The sequence below is a fragment of the Oratosquilla oratoria genome, chromosome 2 (genome assembly GCF_046742065.1).
Source record: "Oratosquilla oratoria isolate Oo_2021 chromosome 2, ASM4674206v1, whole genome shotgun sequence".
Classification (NCBI taxonomy): domain Eukaryota; kingdom Metazoa; phylum Arthropoda; class Malacostraca; order Stomatopoda; family Squillidae; genus Oratosquilla; species Oratosquilla oratoria.
In genome coordinates this window covers 35,970,022-35,994,582 of record NC_134778.1, presented here as the reverse complement: position 1 = coordinate 35,994,582, position 24,561 = coordinate 35,970,022, and the positions used below count along the sequence as shown (strand labels likewise).

Genomic DNA, 24,561 nt, shown 5'->3' with positions numbered 1-24,561 from the left:
GATGTTTTTTCTTCAATTTGCCCACTGTTATTGGTCCTGCTTCACCTCATACCAAAACCTTGTCAGTCAAAGCAGTTGTCTTCTTCTTGCCCCCCAGAGACATGTTTATGAGGAGGTGTGGTGCCGGGAGAGAGTGTGGCGGCTGCCTTTTTGAGCTTGAAGAGCGACACATAACTCATATTCATATTGGCAGTTACACACTTTACTGGCACTCCCTGCTCCATTAGGGTGAGGGCACAGGTCTTCTACATTGTCAGCTTGCTATGCCCCATTGTGATGGTATAGTGGTGTCTGACAGGGCATCATCAAATTCAGAAGATGAAAAAGTTGTGGTCTGTGGAGCAGCATAACACAGGTGTGCTCTGTCTGAGCTCTGATAGCACACTGGAGCTGAACTTGGTGGGAAGTTGAGGGAGGTGGAGGGTGGGAGGAACATGTGTCATACCAAGCTCCTCCCACTACCTATATGGCGGGAACATAATGTAAAAGTTAACCACGAATTTTGAGTTAACATTTCCATTGCAGAGAAGAGGTTAACTTTTCCTTTGCGCCAACTGTATACCTTATGCGGTACTGAAGTGCATAAGTTTTATCTATTCTATATATATACTGAGGGCTTTTTTCATCCTTATAAGAGAGGTAGCTAAGCCAAAAGCCACTCCCGTTCACCACCCTTTAATCTTAGCTCTTCATGGATGAAGGGTCATCCCTGAATCCTGTCCACTGCCCTGGGTTCGAAGCAATGCAGCAAGACACATTATATCCACAACCATGGCTACTTCATTTAATTGGAAACCCCACCCCCTCTGTCTTTGTCTACTCATGCAGAAAATAGAAAAGATGAGAGAAACCACTTCAGGTTGTATCAAAATGTCATTCACACATAACCACTCCTTACTCACCCCATCCCATCCTTGCATCACAGTATCATCTAAACACAGCCATTCTTTATTCACTTCTATCACCTGCCTTCTCCCTTCCTTGCTCAACAGACACTCCACCTCTTGCTCAAAGCCCCTTTCACCTCATCCATTCCTCTCATCCTCAGTCATCCCCTCAAGTTCTGTCAATCCAACTCTGGATTTCACACCTCTTTTACTACTCTTTCTTCACTCATTCTTTCTGTGTGTCCAAACCAACCCAACACTCTTTCATGAACCCTATCTGCCATTTCCTTTTCCACCCCCACTCTCCTCCTCACTTCTCACCATATCCAACCTTGTAACCCCTATCATACATACATATAGGACGCACTTTTTTCCCAAAATTTTGGCTCAAAAAATTTACTTGCATCTTATACATCGTAGATAAAGTTTGAGACCTACCGTGGGCCTAGGCTAGTACTCTCTCTGACGCTCACTAACCCAGCTTACGTTCAGTACTTTTACTTACCCTAAACACCATGCATCTATTATTTTATTGCTGGTATTATTGTATTATTACCGGTGCTTTAAAATGAATTCATAAAAATGAAAGCAATCTAATCTGAAATGCTGTGACTTGCATTTATTAACATCAGCTGATCGGCACTCTGACTTACTGGTAATGCCATCTGTTGGCGAGGAATAAAACTACGGTATGATCGTTGCCAGCGCTGCCAGATAATGACAATAATAATGATTATAATACTAATAAAAGCAATTGGGCAGTACAGGCAAGCAATAAGCATACACAAGACATCTCAATAGCGAGAATTACCGTATATACTCATCTATAGGTCGATCTCGTGTAAAGGTCGACCCCCCATTTTTGGCCAAAAAAATCTGGAATTTTCCATATACCTCATGTACAGGTCGAGTGGCTTGTTTTTGTTTTGGTGCTGTGAGCATTCCACTGCCTTAATGCTTTGAAGTGGCATGGCTTGCCTGGTATAGCAATTGATTATTATGTTTTTTTCACTTCATTAATTCTGATTTTTTTTTTTTTTTCAAGTTCACTGATTTTAATATTTAATAAGTTTCACTTAAGTTGCCATTTCAGCGGAGTGAAAAACTTGAACAGATTACCAAGTACAGTCGAACCTCTAAAGCCCGGACCCTCGTATGACCAGTCGAAATGAACAAAGGGCGGACTTTTCAAGCAAAGTTCCCTATTTGTCCGGTAGGTGGCAGCAACGGCCATACACGTGTACTCAAACCCGCCCCAGTCAAGCCGCCACCAGGGCTGCCGTTTCGTAGAATTTTGTACCAAAATGTAAAATAGCGGCATGTGGCAACTGCACAAGGACATGAGGAAATTTTTTCTACATATCAGCGGGCTGTTAAAAACATTCAATAACTCAAACTTTTGTTTAAAAATCATGGAACTAGTTATCAAATAATAAATGGTACATCAAAATATGACTTTTATTGGTAACTGTGTTACTTATAAAATATTATACCCAAAAAGATACGTTTTTACGGTGCAGAAAAAAATTCTACGCTAAAGTTTCAGCTTTCTTGTAGCACTAGGGCTGCCGTTTCATAGAATTTTGTACCAAATCGTAGTGAAATAGCGCCATGTGGCAACTGCACAAGGACATGAGGAAATTTTTTCTACATATCAGCGGGCTATTAAAAACATTCAAAAACTCACACTTTTGTTTAAAAATCATAGAACTAGTTATCAAATAATAAATGGTACATCAAAATATGACTTTTATTGGTAACTGTGTTACTTATAAATTATTATACACCAAAAGATACGTTTTTACCATGTAGAAAAAATTCTACGCTAAAGTTTCAGCTTTCTTTTAGTGATGATATTAAAAAAGAAAAAAAAAAATTATATCTTACTTAATATGTTAGGGCATGGGGGCCTTATATACATTCAAGAATAAAAAAACTAGAACCAACATTTTGTCAAAGTTTGACAAGTATATCTTGCTATGAAAGTCTGCAGACGCCTGAGAAAAATGTATGCCCCGGTATGGCAACACTCCCATTCTACACAGCAGTGTAGAAAACGCGGCAACCCTAGCCGCCACCACTGTCCCGCGTGCATACCTTCCGATATTTACAGTGTATGTAATAAAAAATACAGTACTGTACAGTATACTGTACGTACAGTACATTTACATGCCTGTATTACAGTTATTACAGAATTATTAGTACTATAGTATTATTATTACAGTATTGTTATTATTACAGTGTTTGAGTATCATTCTTATGTGTTTCTATGCCATATCCTACATTACCTATACGTATACCACTACAAAAATCTACGGGTGTTAGGGCGACATTTTCGATGACCAGACTTCTGGCATGACCGGACCGCCCTTCCCCCCCAATTAGTCCGGGCTTTCGAGGTTCGACTGTAATGTACGGTATATGGAATAAACTGGCTAGGCGTGTTTCGTTAGAAACAATTTTAACCAACATTGTCTCAGAGTAGTCTTGTAATCTCAACTGTGCGGATGATCCAGCTAATGATAATGTGGAGGAGGAAGATGATGCTGATGTTCCTATGGCTGATGAAGTTGATCCGTATGACGATACTCTACACAGAAGTGAGTGGGAGTTGTTTGGTGAAGATGACAGCAAGGAAAACAATTTTGGTGGATTTTAGTTAAAATATTTAGGATTATACCATGTGTCACTGTAACAGTAACAAGTTGGCAATACTGAACAGTTTGTTTTCGTGATGGTGAGATCCATGCATTATTTTGGTAATGGTAACAATAATATATACCATATAGAAAGCTAAATTTGGGTAAATTTTTAGTTTCGACCATGGGCGCAATATGGCAATAAAAAATTAATTATTAATTTTGTCAATTATAATGTATCAACGTAATATGTAATTTTGTGAGCAGAAATAAAAAACAAAAAAGGTGCTAAAATAGATTTTGTGAGTAACAAAGTCATGTCGGACGAATGGTATGCCATGTTTATGATAGATGCCGACGTCGAAGAAATGAACGGATGATAAATTCGTCTAACCTAAACAAACCTAACCTAACCTAATCTGTGTTTAATAAATCATTACCTGCAAATTAAATGTCATCCGGCTCGTCCTCGTTGTCATGAGAGACGTTGGTGGGCTTTTCAACCACTCTCTCAGCTTGCGGGGTATACAAAGTTCTTGCAGCTTGAAGGAATGCATGTATCTCCGCTCCATAACATTCCTTCAAGAAAATGTACCTGGCGAGGTACTGTCGGAAGTACCGAGGCCGTCAATTGACAGACGACAAGATGGCGTCCCGATCCTATGCTACCGACTTCATTCATTAGCATATTTGCTTGTAGCAAGGTATTTTTTATTTTCACTTCTGCCCACAAAATTGCATATTACGTTGATACATTTTAATTTACAAAATTAATAATTAATTTTCTATTGCTGTATTGCACCCATGGTCAAAACTAAGAAAATACCTAAATTTGAGAATATCACAGCATTTTATTATTTTTTAAACAACTATGGGTACTATAATAGTATACAGGGGTCCCTCAAATAACGTGGATTCGAATAACACGGATTCAATCATACGCGGATTTTATTTCAAAACCATCTCAAATGTAGAGAACTGTTTAAAATTCGCGCCGAATCGGGCACGCATACGCACACACGCGGCAACATCGCAAACAATTTTACCGCCCTAACCTGTTAAAATGTAATGTTTCTTTCGTTTGAAACACAACTAATAAGTCTGATAATGACTGCGCTTGTCGTGTCTTAATTTCTCTTATGAGGTTCTTGTTACTGGCGGTGGTGGTTTGGGAGATTAAAAACAGACATATACAAGCTTACACACGTGTAGACATGCACACGTAGACACGTGTTAGACAACCAGTGTATGTTGTGAATGCGCGTGCGTGTACACACAAATACGAACACAGACACACGCACGTACATGCTTACTTGTACATGTTAACACAGACGCATACACGCACACACACAAGCCACACACACATACATATGCCACATACACACACATATACATACACCACACACACACATATACATACGCCACACACACACACAATGTGTGTACGCCACATACACACACATGTATATACGCCACATACACATATACATATACGCCACATACACATGTATATACACACAAACACATACACCACAAACGCCACATACATACATCACATACACGCGCGCACACACACACACACACACTTTCATCGAACGAACGGCGTAGAGGACGTTCTGAAGAAAAAGTGAAATTTTTGTGGATCCCAAAGCAAAGGAAGTACCTATTGTATTTACAGGGTGGAGGGGAAATTGCTCGTGGTGTAGTGGGAAAGTGAGGAAAAAGGAGAAGGGGAGGGATTACTGAGGGAAATGGAAGGAAATGAGGAAGGGGAGGACTTGGTCCAGGAGGCCAGACGGCTTGTAAACAAACGCCGAACCGATGATTTGGATTTCGATGATGGGACTAACAAAAATGTAAAGATTAGAAACATAGATAAGAGCAGTACAATGGAAGGTGAGGATAATAATTTCCAAGGATTTAATGAGGGGGCGGCGGATACCAACCTCCCCCGACTGGCAAAACTGGAGGAAAAACTTGAACAAATTACTGAACATTGGGAGATTAGGTTCGGTAAAATGTCAAAACTTGCAGAGAGAGTTGAAAAATTGGAAGAACTAGAGAAGGCGAACAAAAACTTAACTGATGAAATAGAAGAACTAAAAAGACAGTTAAGAGAAGTAAAAGAGGAGAGTGAAGAATTAAAGAGGAATAATAAAGAAAACAAAGAGGCCATAGCTAAAGAAGCTAAGGGTTGGAAGACAATCCAAGAAAACAGTAAAGTTGCATTTACTGATATAATTAAACAGCAAATGAAAGAGCAAACTGAAGACTCAGTTATCAAAGTGATGAGACAGGAGAATATTGTAAGAGACTTAGCAGACAAAAAGAAATGTACAGTATAATTATATTAGGAATTGAAGAGAAACATAACCCAGATAGAACCTCAAGAATCAAAGAGGAAAATGAAAAAGTAAGCAGTTTACTACAATTAGTTCAGGAAGATGAACCAGAAATAATGAAACAAATCGAAGAGAAGTTCAGACTCGGAAAGTATAGTACAGATAAGACCAGACCAATTAAGATTAAATTCAGGTCACAAACGACGGCAGAGAATATCTTATCCAAAACAGGGAAACTAGCAACAAATGAACAATATAAAAAGGTATGGATGAATAAAGAAGAAAGAGAGGAAGAAAAAAAGAAAAGACTTGAAGCTGAGGAAAAAAACGAGAACAGAACCGAGTCAGAGAAAGAGAGATTCTATTGGAGAGTAGTGAATATGAAACTAAGGCAATTCAACATACAAGAGAAAAACAGAACGAAAACAGAGAACACAATGGAAGTGGCAGAAAACTAAGAGTGTCTTACACAAATATAGATGGATTAATAACAGGATTCAGTGAGCTGAATGATTATTTGAAGGAAAAAGAACCGGACATAATGGGAATTGTAGAAATAAAATTAAAAGGTCCACTACCACCCAACAGTGTAGGACATGATGCATATAATTATTGGATTAGAAACAGAGACACAAAGCAAGGGGGTGGAGTTGTTCCTGACTAAGAAGGATATAAACGTGAGGTGTGTCACATATGGAAAGAATACAGTAGAGATGATTATGATCGAAGTGGAAGAGCAGAAAGTTTGTGATAAATTATGTGCCTCCGAAAACAGCCTCGTGGGAAGAGTGTGAACATAAAAGTATGTTAGAGGACACAAAGATAACATTAAATAAGATAATGGAAGATGGAGGAAGAATAGTTATGATGGGTGACTTTAATTGCAAAGAAATCTGCTGGGAAGAGATGACAGTAAAGGGTGGAGATGGCTCATGGGGAAACGCTCTACTTGAGATGATTACTGACAATACAATGACACAGTGGATACAGGAGAACACTAGGTATAGAAATGAGGAAGAACCATCGAGACTAGACCTAATTATTACATCTGAACCTAGAATAGTGGACAAGATTGAATATAAAACACCAATAGGTAAAAGTGACCACATATTGATTGAACTGGAACTAAATGAAGAAAAATACATGAAAAGAAATGAACAATATAGAAAAGGAAGAATGATGTATGAAAAAACAAACTTTGATCAAATAAGAGAATTCTTTCAAAAAGAAAACTGGGACGAAATATACAAAGTTCTAAGAAACAACAGTGGAAGAGAAATGGAATATTTTGACAAAAATTTACAAAAAAGGAGTGGAAAAGTATGTCCCAAGACAACAAGAAAAAGAATATGTAAAATGCTGGTACAATAAAAGTTGTAGGGAGTTAAAAGACAAAAGAGACAAAGCTTGGACCAGATGGAAAAAAGACAGAAGGCCTGAAAAATGGAAAATATATACTTGTTATAGAAATGAATATGTACAAATGTGCAGAGAGGAAAAGAGAAAACATGAAAAAGATGTCATAGAAAAGTGTAAAGATCAACCAAAACTATTTTACAGATTTGTAAACAACAAATTGAAAAACAAACAAGACTTGGAGAAAGACAAGGAGTTGAATACACAGAGGAAATTGAAATGGTGGAAATTATGAACAAACATTTTAAATCAGTGTTTACAAGGGAGAACATACAACCTGAAGAGATCGAATGGAAAGAGAAAGTCCCTCCCATGAAAGAAATAGAAGTAACAAAGAACAAAATATTGAAACACTTGAGTAATCTTGATGTCAGAAAATCGCATGGACCAGATGAAATAGCAAACTGGATTTTGAAAGAATGCAGGAATGAACTGGCAGACAAAATACATAGTATAATAAACAGTTCCTTGAAAGAAGGAAAAGTTCCAGAAGATTGGAAAAAAGCAAATATAGTACCTATATATAAAGGAGGAAATAAAGAAGACCCTACCAACTATAGACCAGTCTCTCTAACAAGTACAATAGCAAAAACTATTGAAAAAAGTGAACACAAAAGAAGATTGTGAATCACTACTGAGTGATCTAAATAAAGTACTGGAATGGAGTAGGAAGTGGGAGATGGAGTTCAATACAAAAAAGTGTAGTATAATGGAATTTGGAAAAAGCAAAAACAGAATAACAGGATCATATAAATTGGGAGAAGAAGGAATAAAAAAATAGAAAATGAGAAGGACCTGGGAGTCATCGTTATGAATAATATGTCACCTGAGAAACATATAAATAAGATTTTTGGAGAAACTTATAATTTGATAAGAACAATCAAAGTTGCATTTACATACCTGGATGAAGAAATGGTGAAGAAAATTCTAATCACCCTGATAAGACCAAGATTGGAATATGCAGCAACGATATGGTCACCAAGTACAAAAAAATGTATAAAAAAAAATTGAAAGAATACAAAGAGCAATTACAAAATTGGCACCAACACTCTCAAAACTATCATATGAAGAGAGACTAGCAAAACTTGAACTACAGACACTAGAGCAAAGAAGAGAGAGAGGAGATTTGATAGCTATTTACAGAATCATGAAAGGCATAGAAATTACTGATAGAGAGAATCTGATAAAATGGGATGATAGAAATACAAGAGGACACGGAAAGAAAATAAAAAAAGACAGCTATAGAAGAGATCTGAAAAAGAACAGCTTTCCTCACAGAGTAATAGACAGTTGGAACAAGTTAGATGAGAAAGTGGTGTGTGCAAAAACAATACATGAATTTAAAAATAGTTTAGATAAAATGAGATATGAAGACGGGACACCACGAGCATAGCTCCCCTTCCTGTAAAATACAACTAGGTAAATACACGTACACATACACATACATATGGTTCTCGGTATTTAATATGGAAAGTCAGCATACACGGATTTGGTCATACGCGGTAATTTCAGGAACCTAACCTCCGCGTTATTTGAGGGACTCCTGTACATGATATAATAAGCTCGCCTGTACTAAGAATTTTAACAAACAGGTAAAACCACAGTATGGGGTTACCGTATCTAGAAGGAATTTCACATGTTTTGGTACATACCGTGTATTTTATGTCCCCATTGTTTACTGGTAGTAACTAGTAGGTAAACATTTTTATTTCTGAACCTAAAGAAAAGATAAGAGTTCTTCCTAGCCTTTCTTGTCATGTCTGGATTTCAACCTAACAAGATTATTACTCGGGTATAGGTCGTCCCCTAGGTTTTGGCCTAAAAAAAATTCCTTAAGATTTCGACCTATAGACGAGTATATATGGTAAGCAAGTTTAAGTACAGACGCTCCTCTACTTACATTCATTCGTTTTATGTTTTTCCGATTTTACGTTTGAACTGACGGTAAAAATAAATTGTAAATATTTTTTTTTTTTTTAGTGAATTTTTTAGTTTACCGCGCTCTCTGTAGTTCAAACAATACTTGCGCACGACGCTGCGTCCATTGTTTACATTGCGCAGACAACAAACTGAAAATGCCTTGCCTCCTCCTCCTCCCCCATCTCAATTTATGTTGCTTGAATTTAATCTATTTGAAATTAATGTTATTATTTTACAATGTTATGTGTTTAATTAATGATTTAGGGGTGTTTTATGAGATACGGTAATAGAATTTACCGATGTATAGTACAGTAACAACTTACGTTCATTTTCAACTTACGTTCGGCCGTTCGGAACGTAACTAAAACGTAAGTTGAGGAGCGTCTGTATAGGCATGAAAGCAATCACAATAATAACTGTACTGCCAAATTCCTTTTATACAGCTATGTTTCTGCTTGTGTAATGTACAGCTAGATGGTTTTCAACAATATATGGTTAAATACACAAAACTCTTTTTCTTGAATTTGACCTGCTGAAATGAGGGTGTCTTATATACTGTCAAATATGGTACAACTTAGACATTTCATCTCAAACACATTTAAACTTCTCTGTTTCTCTTAAATTCCATGTACCTGCCCCACACAATGTTGTCAGCGCAATACCTCTTCATATACAGTAATCTCTTTGCATCCATTCCCAGATGCCCATTTCTCATAAAAAAAATTAATCCCCCAAGGCATTTACTTCTCTCAATCTACAATTTACCTCCATCTCCACTCCCCCTTTTCTACCACATGCAACCCCAAATTCCTAAAACTATCCACTTTCAGCCTCTCCCCTTAAGATTTACTTCTCTCTGCCAATCTATCTCATTGTTCATCACCTTATGGATAAGTTTTATATATTCAATTTGTACACATAGACTATTCTATGGACAGTGTTGCAGACCATTGTTCATCACCTTATGGATAAGTTTTACACATTCAATTTTTACATGTAGACCATTCTATGGACAGTGCTGCAGACCAGTCTGCAGCATTTAATCATGACTGTAAATTAATTTCTGCTTATACTTTGAACTGCTGGGTCACCTTCAGATTTTTTTACTATCCCTCTTTAAACTTCTCCTTCACCACCTCTATGACTACTTTTTCATTTTCCCTTGGCAATCTGTCTGGGGATCTCTCTTTTTAGAGCTCAAATTATAAAAAATCCCATACAATATTTGACAATGCATATTCTATCCTATCCTAATTAAAGGTTAATGAAGTACTGATTAATATATATGTATGCATATATCATATATACACTTGACCCTTCATTCAACGGACAAATACCGGGGGTCACAGCAATTCAACAGGGACAGGACAGTCTATCATCGATCGAACCTGGGTTTTGTCGAATCATGATGCAGTTTTTCCCATAGGAATACATTGTAATTAGGGGGGATAGGGACTGACCTCCAGCCCAGCCCGCCCAAAATATCACTATGACCTCTAAAAAACACTAACTTAAACTAAATCAGTAATATCAAAGACTTCATTTATATCTAACTCTGTTTATTAAACACATTAAGCTGCTGTATAATACATTGTTGGTGGTAGATGTTGTGGTCTGCAAGTCCTCCCACAGTGACAAGGCACACTCCTGCACGAGCCCCATGCTGATCAGCATCTTGTGTTGTGCCCTGTCCTCTATCCACTTGATCAACATGTCCTCCATCGTGTCGAGACGGGAGTCCCTTGAGCCACGGAGAACAAGTGAAGTCGTGGAAGATGTTGATGCAGCGGCCTGGTGGTACTTGTCCCTGTTCTTCCAAATCGTTGATACTGTTGATCTCGGGACACCCATTTCCGCTGCAACGGCAGAATGAGCCATACCTGCCTCACACTTTCTTATAAGCACAAGCTTATCTTTGAAAGGCAGGAAAGTGTGTTTCTTAGGGGTGGGGCCGGAGGTGGATTTGCGCGGCATGGTGGAGGTGGAACAGTGGAGCGTGGCTTGCCTCGACGATGGCTGGGGCGAGAGTGAGATAGTGGCGCATCGGGAGTGGCGGCAAATTCGACCGGGTGGGTGGCGCGCGAGATTTGAATGTCGAATTGTCGAGTCTGGCTGTCGAACCTTGAGGGTTGGGTATAAATTAGCTACTGTCGAATTTGCGATAATTCGAATGGCAAACGGTCGAATTGCGGTGGCCCCCTGTACATGCAAGTGCCTGTCCATCCCTGCCAAATGTAAACAGAATGGACTGTATTGGTAAATAACAGTCAAACGACAGTTGTTGTCAATTTTGTATGGTATACATTTATTGGTTTCTTTGACTGTGCCTGAAAATATGGTAATATTGTATTATTGATTAGTTTTAACACACACAACTGACCTGGTGTTGGTGGCCCAGACTTGAATTAGACAACTCTATGCAGCAACAGATGATTGGGCCATTGTCTAGCTCTATTTCAGACAGAATATTCTGTCCACTAAATCGAGGATCTGTTGTCCGTCCCCCCATGCAGAAAAGAAGACGGGGAGAAATCCCTTTGGGCTGCGTCAAATTTTTCTCATACATATTTCCTCACCCCCCAACCCCCACCCACTCCCCTCATGCATCACAGCATCATCTATACACAACCCCTCTCCATTCACCCCTATCTTCTGTCCTCTCCCATCCTTCCTCTACACATTCCTCTCTTTTGTAATGCCCCTTTCACCCCATCCATCCATCTCATCCTAGGACGCCCCCTCATATTCACTCCTTCCACACCTCTTTTACTAGTCTTTCTTCACTCATTCTTTCCATTACCTGCCTCTTTCAATATTTCATGTAATTTTTCCCTTGTTTTTTCCATTACATTCTCAAGTTTTTTAATCTCTTCTTTCTGGATCTTTTTTTTGCAATTCTATAATAGTTCCGTTCAGCTAATGGACTCATGTTCAACGACACACTGAATTCACGCACAGCACTATATCCATTGCTCGAGTGTAAGGAAGCACTCACAAGTTTATTATGCACATCATAATTGCTAGTTTCTATTCTTTTTGACATCTTTTTTTCACTCCACCAGTTTAAGTGCATAATTTTTCATTGAAATTGCACTTACCACACTTAGCAATGTATGTTTTAGTCATGCCTTCAATTCCAATTTATTTTACGGTCATTTTATTCCCACATTTGCATCTTGCAATGTCACAAACCCATTGCAAAAGGTTAATTTCATCAAAAAGCACAAATTTACAATCCTCGTAGTTTTCATTATCAGTTTGTAGCTTGATATCAATTTCTTTGCCTATTTCAAGTTTACGATCTGATCATGTAGGAGGGATGGAAAAGGTGCTCAAGGGTTGTAGAAGTGGTGTAGGAGGGGTGGAAGAGGTAATGGAGGGTTGTAGAGGTGGAGTAGGAGTGGTAGAAGAGGTGCTGGAGGGTTGTAGAGGTGGAGTAGGAGGGGTAGAAGAGGTGCTGGAGGGTTCTAGAGGTGGTGTAGGAGGGGTGGAGGACGTGCTGGCAAGCAACGAGTCACTGTTGCCAGCTTCTCTTCGTTCAAGACACTTTTTTTCCTAAATTCAATCATTTTCTTCAGCTTCTGCTTCTTTGTAAGCTTCGTGGTTGAAGCAGCAAAGTGAATCACAAAAAAAAAAAGTATATGATGTACCATTTAGGTAAAAAGCAACAAGTCACGAGAAACCTAATGTACACATACTCTATTTCAGATCCCCCTTAAATGAGAAAGGAAAGGAGAATGAGTATAAGAAGCTGAGAAAGGAGTGGTAGAGAGTGAAGGATAGAGCAGAACTAGGAATGGAGGAATAATGGGAATGGTTCAAGGAAGGAGTCACAAGGTGTGCAGAGATGGTGTGTGGAATAAGGACAGGAGGAAGTAGAATGAAGGGTAGTGAATGGTGGTATGAGGAAGCAAAAAAGGTTGTAGAAGAGAAGATGCAAGATTTCACAGATTGGTTACAAAATAGGACAAGGGAATCATATGAGAGGTACAAAGAGAAGAGAAGAGAAGTAAAGCATAAGATAAAGGAGGCAAAGAGGAGGGCAGATATGAAATGGGGTAAGAGTATGACAGAAAATTTTGAAAGTAATAAAAAGATGTTTTGGAAAGAAATTAAGAGGAAGAGGAGGCAAATAAGTAGAGAAGAAAAGATAAAAGGTGCAGATGGAGAGATGATAATGGAAGAGAAGGCAGTAAGAGGGAGATGGGCAGAGTAATTTAGGGAGTTGCTAAATGTGAAGGAGGATAGGGAGGGAAAGGTCACTGCAGTGGGAAGTGCTAAGAAAATGATCGTGAAGAGTGAGGAAAATGGAGAAGAAAATAAGGAAAGATGAAGTGAAGGCAGTTGTTAAGATGATGAGAGCAGGTAAGGCACCTGGGTTAGATGGATCTCATGCAGAATGTCTGAAAAAAGGAGGTACAGTGATGGTTGACTGGCTGGTGAGGTTAATGTTTGTTTAAAAAGGGGTACAGTGCCAGAGGACTGTATAGTTCCACTTTACAAGGGAAAAGGGGGCAAGTGTAAGTGTAGTAGTTTCAGAGGGATCAGTTTGTTTAGTGTAGTTGGGACGGCTTATGGTAAGGTCTTGATTGAAAAGATTAGGAGAGGAACAGAGGGAGTAATTGGTGAGGAACAGTGTGGGTTTAGGACCGGCAGAGGTTGTGTAGATCTGATTTTTGTGATAAGACAGATATGTGAAAAAGCTTTAGGAAAAGGTAAGGATGTTTTTTGGGATTCTATGGATCTGGAAAAGGCTTATAAATGGGTAGATAGGAAGGCACTGTGGGAGGTATTGCAGATATATGGGATAGGACAGATTTTAAGAGCAGTCAAGAGTTTTTATGATAGTTGAGCTTGTGTTAGGATCAAAAATGGAGAGAGTGGTTTGAGGTAAAGGTGGGACTTTGTCAGGGATTTGATATGTTGTCCTCGCTGTTCAATTTATACATGGATGGGGTGGTGTGAGAGGTAAATGCATGGGTAGTGGGTCTGGGATTGGAGATGGTTGAAGATAATAGAGAAAAGTGGGAGATAATCCAGTTGTTGTTTGCTGATGACACTGTGCTTGTAGCAGGATCAGAGGAGGGACTGAGGAAATCAGTGACAGAGTTTGGGAAGGTGTGGCAAAAGAAGAAGTTGAAGATTAATGTGGGTAAAAGTAAGGTGATGAGATCTACAAGGGGAGAAAGTTGTTATAGGATGGCTAGATAAAGGTATATGAATCACTGTAAATAATTATATTAATCACAATGTGATAAAGCACTACATGATACAAATGCATGATTACAGTACAGAGGCAAAGTAACAACTAGACGCCAAGCCTTGAGTTGGCACAAAAACATACAGAAGCTCACTTGGTTCTCCCTACAGACTGTACCAGAACTGTAAATAAATAATACAATGACAATAATAGAATTAATATCCAACAAAATCTACGATAATTATATAAAGAGGAAAACATACAATTCCCAATTGAACATTACATAAGTATAATACACAACAATAATTGGTTCTCCCTACAGACTGTACCAGCATTGTATATATAATACAGATGGTAGAAGAAGACATATTTGAAAAAGTAGGCAACTTGGCAAGGAGTGAAAAGTACAATAAGATAGGGATAAAAAGAGAAATGAATACTGAGGAATTAGAAAAAGAAAATTCACTAAGAGAAGAAGCAAAGGAAAAAACTCAATGAGAACGGAGACAGAAAGCAAGGAATTCCATTGGAGAGTAATCGACATGAGATTGAGGAAATGGCACATCAAAACAAAAAAACCAAAGACAGAAAAAATAATGAAGGAAGAAGAAAATTAAAAGTGGCCTATACTAACATTGACAGATTAATTTTAGGTCTGAACGAACTCGATGATTACCTGCTAGAAGAAAAACCAGACATAATGGGAATTGTAGAGACTAAACTAAGAGGTGAAATACCATCCATCAATATTGGACAAGGACTATAAAATTACTGGATAAAAACAGGGACAAGAAACAGGGAGGAGGAATCATGTTCTTGTCCAAGAAAGACTTAAATGTGACAAAAATTGCGGAGGGCAAAGGTAATGTTGAACTGATTATGATAAAAGTCGAAGGCAAGAATATGAAAAGTAGAAAGTTTGTGGTGACCTATGTGCCCCCAAAAATGAACGTTTGGAAAGAGAACGAACATACAAAAATACTAGATGATACAAGGAAATCATTAAATGAGATACTAATAGGCAGGGGTAATCTGGTAATTATGGGGGACTTCAATTGCAAAGAAATTTGTTGGGATAACATGACAGTGCGAGGAGGAGACAACTTGTGGGGTAATGTGCTGCTGGACATGACCATGGAATACACAATGACCCAATGGATCAGCGAAAACACCAGATACAGAAGCAATGAAGAGCCATCGAAACTAGATTTAATATTTACAACAGAACCTGAAATTGTGGACAAAATCCATTACAAGACACCAATTGGAAAGAGTGACCATATACTCATCGAAACTGTACTAAAGGAAGAAATAGACATGGAGAGAAATGAAAATCATAGGAAAGGAAGATTGATGTACAACAAAACGGACTTTGCAAAACTAAAGATATTCTTCCGGAATGCAGACTGGGAAAAATTCTATACGGGAGAGACAAAAGTGGATGAGAAATGGAATATCTTGATGGAAAATTACAATGAAGGGGTAAACAGGCATGTACCAAGACAAAAGCGAGAGAGTATATCAAATGTTGGTTCAACAAAAGATACAGTGAGGCAAAAGACAGAAGGGACAAAGCTTGGAAAAGGTGGAGAAAAGATAAAAAAAAAACTAGTAAATGGGAAATTTATATAAACTATAGAAATGAGTATGTTAATGTGAGAAGAGAGGAGAAAAGGAACCATGAAAAGGATATTATAGATAAATGCAAAGAGCAACCCAAACTATTCTATCGATATGTGAATGGTAAACTAAAACAAACAGCAAATGGTGAAACTACACCAAGGAAATATAGAATACAAAGAAGAATTAGAAATGGCCAAAGTCATGAACAATCACTTTAAATCTGTCTTCACCAGAGAGAAAATACAAAATTGGGACGAAGATAATAACAAGCAATCTCCCCACATGGGTGAGTTTACAACACAAAAAGAAATATCAGAACATCTATCAAAACTCGACGTCAGAAAATCACATGGCCCAGATGGTATTGCAAATTGGATTCTAAAAGAATGCAAAGAAGAACTAACGGACAAAATACACAACATAATAAATAGCTCACTCAAAGAAGGAAAGATACCTAAAGACTGGAAAAATGCTAACATTGTACCAATATATAAAGGAGGAAACAAGAAAGAACCCACCAACTATAGGCCAGTATCACTAACAAGCACTATAGCCAAAATTTGTGAGAAAATCATCAAGAATAGATGGGTACAACATCTGGAAGACAACATAATAAATCCAAGACAATTTGGGCTCAGACAAGGAAGATCATGCACCACAAACTTTATATGTTTCTACTCAAGACTAATAGACATAGTGCAAGAAAGAAATGGATGGGCTGACTGTGCCTTCCTAGACTTGCAAAAAGCTTTTAACAAAATACCACACAGAAAATTACTAAAAAAAAAAAAGTGGAATGCATAGGAGGAATACAAGGGAACCTACTAAAATGGATGGAGGACTTCCTGACTGGTAGAAAGATGAGAGAAGTGCTCAGAGAAAAATATTCAGATTGGAAAGAGGTGATCAGTGGAATACCGCAAGGATCTGTATTGGCACCAATAATGTTTGCTATTTATGTGAATGACATGGACAAGGATGTGAAATGTTACATGAGCTTCTTTGTAGACGATGCCAAACTGTTTAGGAAAGTAGAAACCGATAAGGACTGTGAAGCACTGCAGGAAGACCTGAATAAGGTATGGAACTGGAGTCAGAAATGGGAAGTGGATTTTAATACTAAGAAGTGTAGCATAATGGAGTTTGGAAAAAGCAAAAACAGAATATCAGGAATATATACAATTGGAACCAAGGAGGTAAAAAGACAGGATCCAAAAAAGATTTGGGGATAATTATCACAAATGACTTGTCCTATGATAACAGATTAACAAAATTGTCGGGGAGACTTACAACTTGCTAAGATCAATAAAAGTGGCATTTGCATACTTGGATGAAGACATGATAAAAAAAAAAAATATTGGATACATTGATGAGGCCTAGACTAAAGTATGCAGCGACATTGTGGTCACCCAGTACCAAAAAGAATATAAAGAAAATAGAAAGAATCCAGAGATCAGCAACAAAAATGGCACCTGCACTTGCAAACCTATCATCTGAGGAGAGACTGGCTAAACTGGAGTTACCGACACTGGAGCAGAGAGAGAGGTGACCTACTGACCATCTACAGAATCATGAAAGGCACAGAGATACTCAATAGAAAGGACTTACTAAACTGGGACAAGAGAAACACAAGAGGACATGGAATGAAAATTTAAAAACATAGCTACAGAAGAGAACTGAAGAAAAACAGTTTTCCACATAGAGTAGTGGACACTTGGAACAAACTGGATAATGAAATAGTATGCGCAAAAAACATTCATGAGTTTAAAAGCAAACAAGACACTGCGAGATACAAAGGCAGGACACCACGAGCATAGCTCCCCTTCCCACAAAATACAACTAGGTAAATACAATAATAATAATAATAAGATTAATATCCAACTAAATCTATGATAATTATATAAAGAGGAAAACATACAATTCCCAATTGAACAATAACTATAATACATATACCAAAGGCTTTTTCCCCCCTTATAAGGGAGGTAGCCAAAAAAAACACTCCCACCCATTCCCTCCCTATCACACTCCACTCCTCTTCCCCCCCTCCCATCTTGGCACTTCCTGGATGACAGGTCATCCCCACATCTTGTCCACTGCCCTGGGTCAGAAGCAGTGTCGCAAGACACAGCACATCCACAGCAAGGCCGCTTCATAAAGTTGGCAACCCTCCCTCTCTGTCCCCTCATGCAGAAAAGGAGATGGGGAGAAATCCCTTCAGGCTGCGTCAAATTTTTGCTCACACATACTACCTCACCCCCCATCCCATTCCACCTCATGCATCACATCATCATCCATATACAACCATTTTCCATTCACCCCTGTCTTCTGTCCTCTCCTGTCCTTCCTCAACAGACATTCCCCTCTTCCCAAAAGCCCTTTTTACCACATCCATCCATCTCATCCTAGGACGCCTCCTCATGTTCACTCCCTCCACATCTGCCTTCCACACCTCTTTTACTAGTCTTTCTTCACTCATTCTTTCCATGTGTCCAAACCAAACCAAACCTCCGTCCGATCTCCCAACTCCCTTTCCAGCCCCGTTCTCCTCACCTCCTCATTTCTCACTCTATCCAACCTAGTAACCCCTATCATACTTCTCAGACACTTCATCTCAAACACATTCAAACTCCTTCTCTCTTATGTTCCATGTTTCTGCCCCATACAGTGCTGTTGGCACAATCACTCCTTCCTATGCAGTGCTAGTTAATTGTATTAACTCGAAATTAGCAAAAATGAATGAAAACGACTCGAAAGCCAGTTGCGAATCAGAGCCATCTGGCGGAAATCCACTGAACCGCGATGTAAACAATCAACAAAGCACGTGTTACGACAATGATTTCTTAGGGTTTGGTAAGTACGAAAGAAAGAACTTAAGTAGATTATTAGAGATAGAGAGAGAGATGAGCAAAAATAGGACTCGGTGGGAAAATGAAATCATTGGTTTAATTGATTGTTTAACTAAGGCTAACCATGAAATTTCTGACTTGAGAAAAACTAACTTGGATCTTACAAACGAAATTAAAGAAATGAAAAGAGACATAAATGAACTGAAGAATGATAATGAAAAGAAGAAAACTAATGATAATAACAATAGCGAAAATCTAAAGCAGGAAGTGAACAACAAATTACAAGAATTGACACAAAAGATCGAAGAAAACTTAGGTGGGGACAGTATCCAGGAAATTAAGAAGTGGAAAGAAAATATTGAAAATAAAGAAATTGCTTTCAAAGAAATAGTCAAGCAGCAAATGCAAGATAATGCAAAAGACACAATCATTCAAGTGATTAACGAAAAAGCAAATTGGGTCAGGGACACAGTAGATAGGAAGAAATGTATTGTGGTTTATGGACTTAAAGAAAAACAAGGATTGGCGAGGTACATGAGAGAAAAAGAAGAAAAAGAGACAGCAGTAGAAATCCTTAATGAAATTCAGGGGGGAGACAGTGATTCAGGCACAGACCTAGAAGAGACTTACAGAATTGGTCGCTATACTAAGGATAGGAATCGACCTCTAAAGATAAAACTAAGGTCACAAGTGGTAGTAGAAGACATATTTGAAAAAGTAAGTAACTTGGCAAAGAGTGAAAAATACAATAAGATATGGATAAAAAGAGAAATGAGTACTGAGGAATTAGAAAAAGAAAGGGCACTAAGAGAAGAAGCAAAGGAAAAAAACTTGAAAAGATCGGTGACAGAATGCAAAGAATTCCAGTGGAGAGTAATAGACTTGAGATTAAGACAATGGCGCTTCAAAACGAACAAAACAAGGGAAGAAGAAACCAGGGAGAAGGAAGAAAATTAAAAGTGGCCTATACCAACATTGACGGACTAATTTCGGGACTGAACGAACTCAATGATTATCTGTTAGAAGCAAAACCAGACATAATGGGAATTGTAGAGACTAAACTAAGAGGTGAAATACCATCCACTGTTATCGGACAAGGTTTATACAACTACTGGATAAAAAACAGAGACAAGAAACAGGGAGGGGGAATCATGTTCTTGGCCAAGAAAGACCTAAAGGTGACAAAAATTGCAGAGGGCAAAGGTAATGCTGAATTGATCATGATAAAAGTCGAAGGCAAGAATATGAAAAGTAGAAAGTTTGTGGTGACTTATGTGCCTCCAAAAACAAGCGCTTGGAAAGAAATCGAACATACAAAAATGCTAGATGATACAAGAAAATCACTCAATGAGATACTAATGGGTAAGGGTAATCTGGTAGTTATGGGGGACTTCAATTGCAAAGAAATTTGTTGGGACAGCATGACAGTGCAAGGAGATGACTCGTGGGGCAATGTACTGCTAGATATGACCATGGAGTACACAATGACCCAATGGGTCCGTGAAAACACAAGGTACAGAAATAATGAAGATCCATCGAAACTAGATCTAATATTTACAACAGAGCCTGAAATAGTGCATAAAGTCCAGTATGAGACACCAATTGGAAAGAGTGACCATGTACTCATCGAAACTATACTAAAGGAAGAAATAGACATAGAGAGGAACGAAAAGCATAGGAAAGGAAGACTGAGGTACAACAAAACAGACTTTACAAAACTAAAGACATTCTTCCGGAATGCAAACTGGGAAATATTTTACAGGGAAGAAACAACAGTGGAAGAGAAATGGAATATATTGATGGAAAACTACAATGAAGGGGTAAACAGGCATGTACCAAGACAAAAGCGAGAGAGAGAGTACATTAAATGTTGGTTCAACAAAAGATGCAGTGAGGCAAAAGACAGAAGGGACAAAGCTTGGAAAAAGTGGAGAAAAGACAAAAAAACAAAGCAAATGGCAAATTTATGTTAACTATAGAAATGAGTATGTTAATGTGAGAAGAGAGGAGAAAAGGAACCATGAGAAGGATATTATAGACAAATGCAAAGAGCAACCCAAACTATTCTATCGGTATGTGAATGGTAAACTTAAAAACAAACAGGAATTGGTGAAAATATGCCAAGGAAACATAGAATACACAGAAGATTTAGAGATGGCCGAAGTCATGAACAATCACTTTAAATCTGTTTTCACCAGAGAGAAAATACCAAATTGTGACATAGATAAAAACAAGAAATCTCCCCTCATGAATGAGTTTACAGCATCACTAAAGGAAATATCAGAACATTTATCAAGGCTGGATGTCAGAAAATCACATGGCCCGGACGGTATTGCAAATTGGATTCTAAAGGAGTGCAAAGAAGAACTAACAGACAAAATACACATCTTAATAAACAGCTCACTCAAAGAAGGAAAGATACCCGAGGACTGGAAAAACGCTAACATTGTACCAATACACAAAGGAGGAAACAAAGAAGAACCCACCAACTATAGGCCAGTATCACTAACAAGCACCATAGCCAAAATTTGTGAGAAAATAATCAAGAATAGATGGGTAAAACATCTGGAAGACAATGACATATTAAACCCAAGACAATTCGGATTCAGACAAGGAAGATCATGCACCACAAACTTAATATGCTTTTACTCAAGACTAATAGACATAGTGCAAGAAAGAAATGGATGGGCTGATTGTGCATTCCTAGACTTGCAAAAAGCCTTTGACAAAGTACCACACAGAAAACTACTAAAAAAACTGGAACACATAGGAGGAATACAGGGAAACCTACTAAAATGGATAGAGGACTTTCCGACTGGTAGAAAGATGAGAGTAGTGCTCAGAGAAAAATATTCAGATTGGAAAGAGGTGATCAGTGGAGTACCGCAAGGATCTGTGCTGGCACCAATAATGTTTGCTATCTATATGAATGACATGGATGAGGACGTGAACTGCTACATGAGCTTCTTTGCCGATGACGCCAAACTGCTAAGGAAAATAGAAACTGATGAGGACTGTGAAGCACTGCAAGAAGACCTAAATAGGGTATGGAACTGGAGTCAGAAATGGGAAGTGGACTTTAATATTAAGAAGTGTAGCATAATGGAGTTTGGAAAAAGCAAAAACAGAATATCAGGAAAATATACAATTGGAACCAAAGAAGTAAAGAAAGTAGGATCCGAAAAAGATTTGGGAGTAATTATCACGAACGACTTGTCCTATGATATACAGATTAACAAAATTGTCGGGGAGACTTACAACTTGCTAAGATCAATAAAAGTGGCATTTGCATACTTGGACGAAGACATGATGAAAAAAATATTGGTTACATTGATAAGGCCTAGATTAGAGTATGCAGCGACATTGTGGTCCCCCAGTACCAAAAAGAATATAAAGAAAATAGAAAGAATCCAAAGAGCAGCTACAAAAATGGCACCTGCACTTGCAAACCTATCATATGAGGAGAGATTGGCTAAACTGGAGTTACCAACACTGGAGCAAAGAAGAGAGAGAGGTGACCTATTGACCATCTACAGAATCATGAAAGGCACAGAGGTACTCGATAGAGAGAACTTACTTAACTGGGACAAAAGAAACACCAGAGGACATTGAAAGAAAATAAAAAAACATAGCTATAGAAGAGAACTGAAGAAAAACAGTTTTCCTCATAGAGTTTTGGACACTTGGAACAAACTGGACAATGGAATAGTATGCGCAAAAACCATTCATGAGTTTAAAAACAAACTAGACACTGCAAGATACAAAGGCGGGACATCACGAGCATAGCTCCCCTTCCCCTTCCCCTCTTAGCATCCATTCCCAAATGTCTATTTCTCATTACACTTTTTAATCCTCCAAGGCATTTACTCGCTTCTCTCAATCTACATTATACCTCCACTCCTCCCTTTCCTGCCACATTTGCACCCAAGTACCTAAAACTATCCACTTCCTCCAGTCTCTCTCCCTTAATACTCACTTCCAGTCTGCTGCCACTTTCACCCCTTGTATATCTCATCGCCTCACTTTTACCCACATTTGTCTTCAACTTTCTTTTTTAATACACAACAATAATTGTATAATGCTACAACCATTACATTACTCGGCCATCACAACTTGGCTCCACTAAGCAAACAAGAAAAATGAATGACCAAGGCAAGACAAAACTCAAAACATACACAACATACTCCACACACACCACATTGATATACATACAAAGTGTGGAGAAAAAAAAATCTGTATAGGAACACACAGATATTAATAATTGTGACACAAAGAAATAAGGGACCAAATAATAAGCCTTGATGTCAGAAAATCATATGGCCTGGACGGAATTGCAAATTGGATATTAAAAGAATGTATAGATGAACTAATGGACAAAATACACAAGATAATAGATTGCTCACTCAAAGAAGGAAAGGTACTGCAAGACTGGAAAAATGCAAATATTGTGCCAATATATAAAGGGGGAGATAAAGGAAGACCCAACAAACTAAAGACTGGTCTCTCTTACAAGCAAAATAGCTAAAATAAGTGAAAAAGTTATCAAAAGTAGATGAACTAAACATCTGGAAGAAAACAATATACTGAATCCAAAACAATTTGGTTTTAGACAAGGAAGATCATCTGCCACAAACTTGATTTGTTTTCATTCAAGGTTAACCTCTTCAGTACGGGCCTTAAATCTCGCGGGCAGCAGCCAATGCCAGCAGTACGACGTGTCGTAATAATACTCGCATCATAAAATATAGTCACCGCTTATATCAATCGTTCTCTCTTTCACCCGTGAATTCTGAAAACCATAGAGAATGTGATTAAGGGCAGTTTATAGAGAATGTCAAAACGCAGGGGCGACTACAATAAATATAATCAAGACGCCGATATGGCAGCCTCGCATATCCACTTGCTCCTCATGATGCCTACGTATGCGGCACCGTATGGAAGGGGTTAATAGATATAATGCAAGGAAGGGATGGATGGTCAGATTGTGCTTTCCTGGATTTACAAAAGGCATTTGATAAAGTACCACACAAAAAGCTATTAAGAAAACTCGAAACAACAGGAGGTGTACAAGGAAAGTTATTGAAATGGATGGAAGATTTCTTGCACGGGAGAAAAATGAGGGTGGTACTTGGAGATAAAAACTCGACCTGAGAATAAATGATAAGTGGAGTCCCACAAGGTTCAATATCATCTCCGATAATGTTTGCTATATACAGGTAAACGTCGACTTACGATGGCCGCGACTTACGATTGTTCGACTTTACGATGACGACGACGATATGATAATTTAACCCCTTCCATACGGTGCCGCACACGTAAGCGTCATGAGGAGCAAGTGGATTCGCGATATCGGCGTCTTGATTATATTTATTGTAGTCGCCCCTGTGTTTTTACATTCTCTCAAATGATTCATTCTCTGTGGTTTTCAAAATTCGCGGGTGAAAGAGAGAACGATCGATATAAGCGGTGACTATATTTTATGATGCGAGTATTATTACGTCACGTCGTACGGCTGGCATTGGCTGCTGCCCGCGAGATTTAAGTACCGTACTGAAAATACATATTATAGTGTTTGAATATGGTAAAAAGGATAAAGATAATTAAATAAACTACTGTACATGTTTAATAGGCTATATTCAGTATCTCTGGTGGTTAATATACAGGTAGGCTAGGTACAGTGACCACGGA

At 38.3% G+C, this 24,561-nt stretch overlaps 1 protein-coding gene across 14 annotated transcripts in view; it reads right to left on the bottom strand.

The window, feature by feature from the left end:
* LOC143038238 (uncharacterized) overlaps window positions 1–24,561 on the bottom strand; it is a 204,317-nt gene that overhangs the window by 144,094 nt on the left and 35,662 nt on the right. For 3 of the 14 annotated variants that reach the window (XM_076207252.1, XM_076207260.1, XM_076207266.1), the window contains exon 1: window positions 10,795–11,429. The exons of 7 other annotated variants lie outside the window; for them this stretch is intronic. In XM_076207252.1, coding sequence (XP_076063367.1) covers window positions 10,795–11,427 — 633 coding nt within the window. In that variant the 5' untranslated portion in view covers window positions 11,428–11,429. Of the gene's footprint in view, window positions 1–3,966; window positions 4,300–10,794; window positions 11,430–11,584; window positions 11,758–23,507; window positions 23,663–24,561 lie in introns of those variants that run through there. 4 more of the 14 variants (XM_076207289.1, XM_076207270.1, XM_076207300.1 and 1 more) reach the window with 4 other exon arrangements.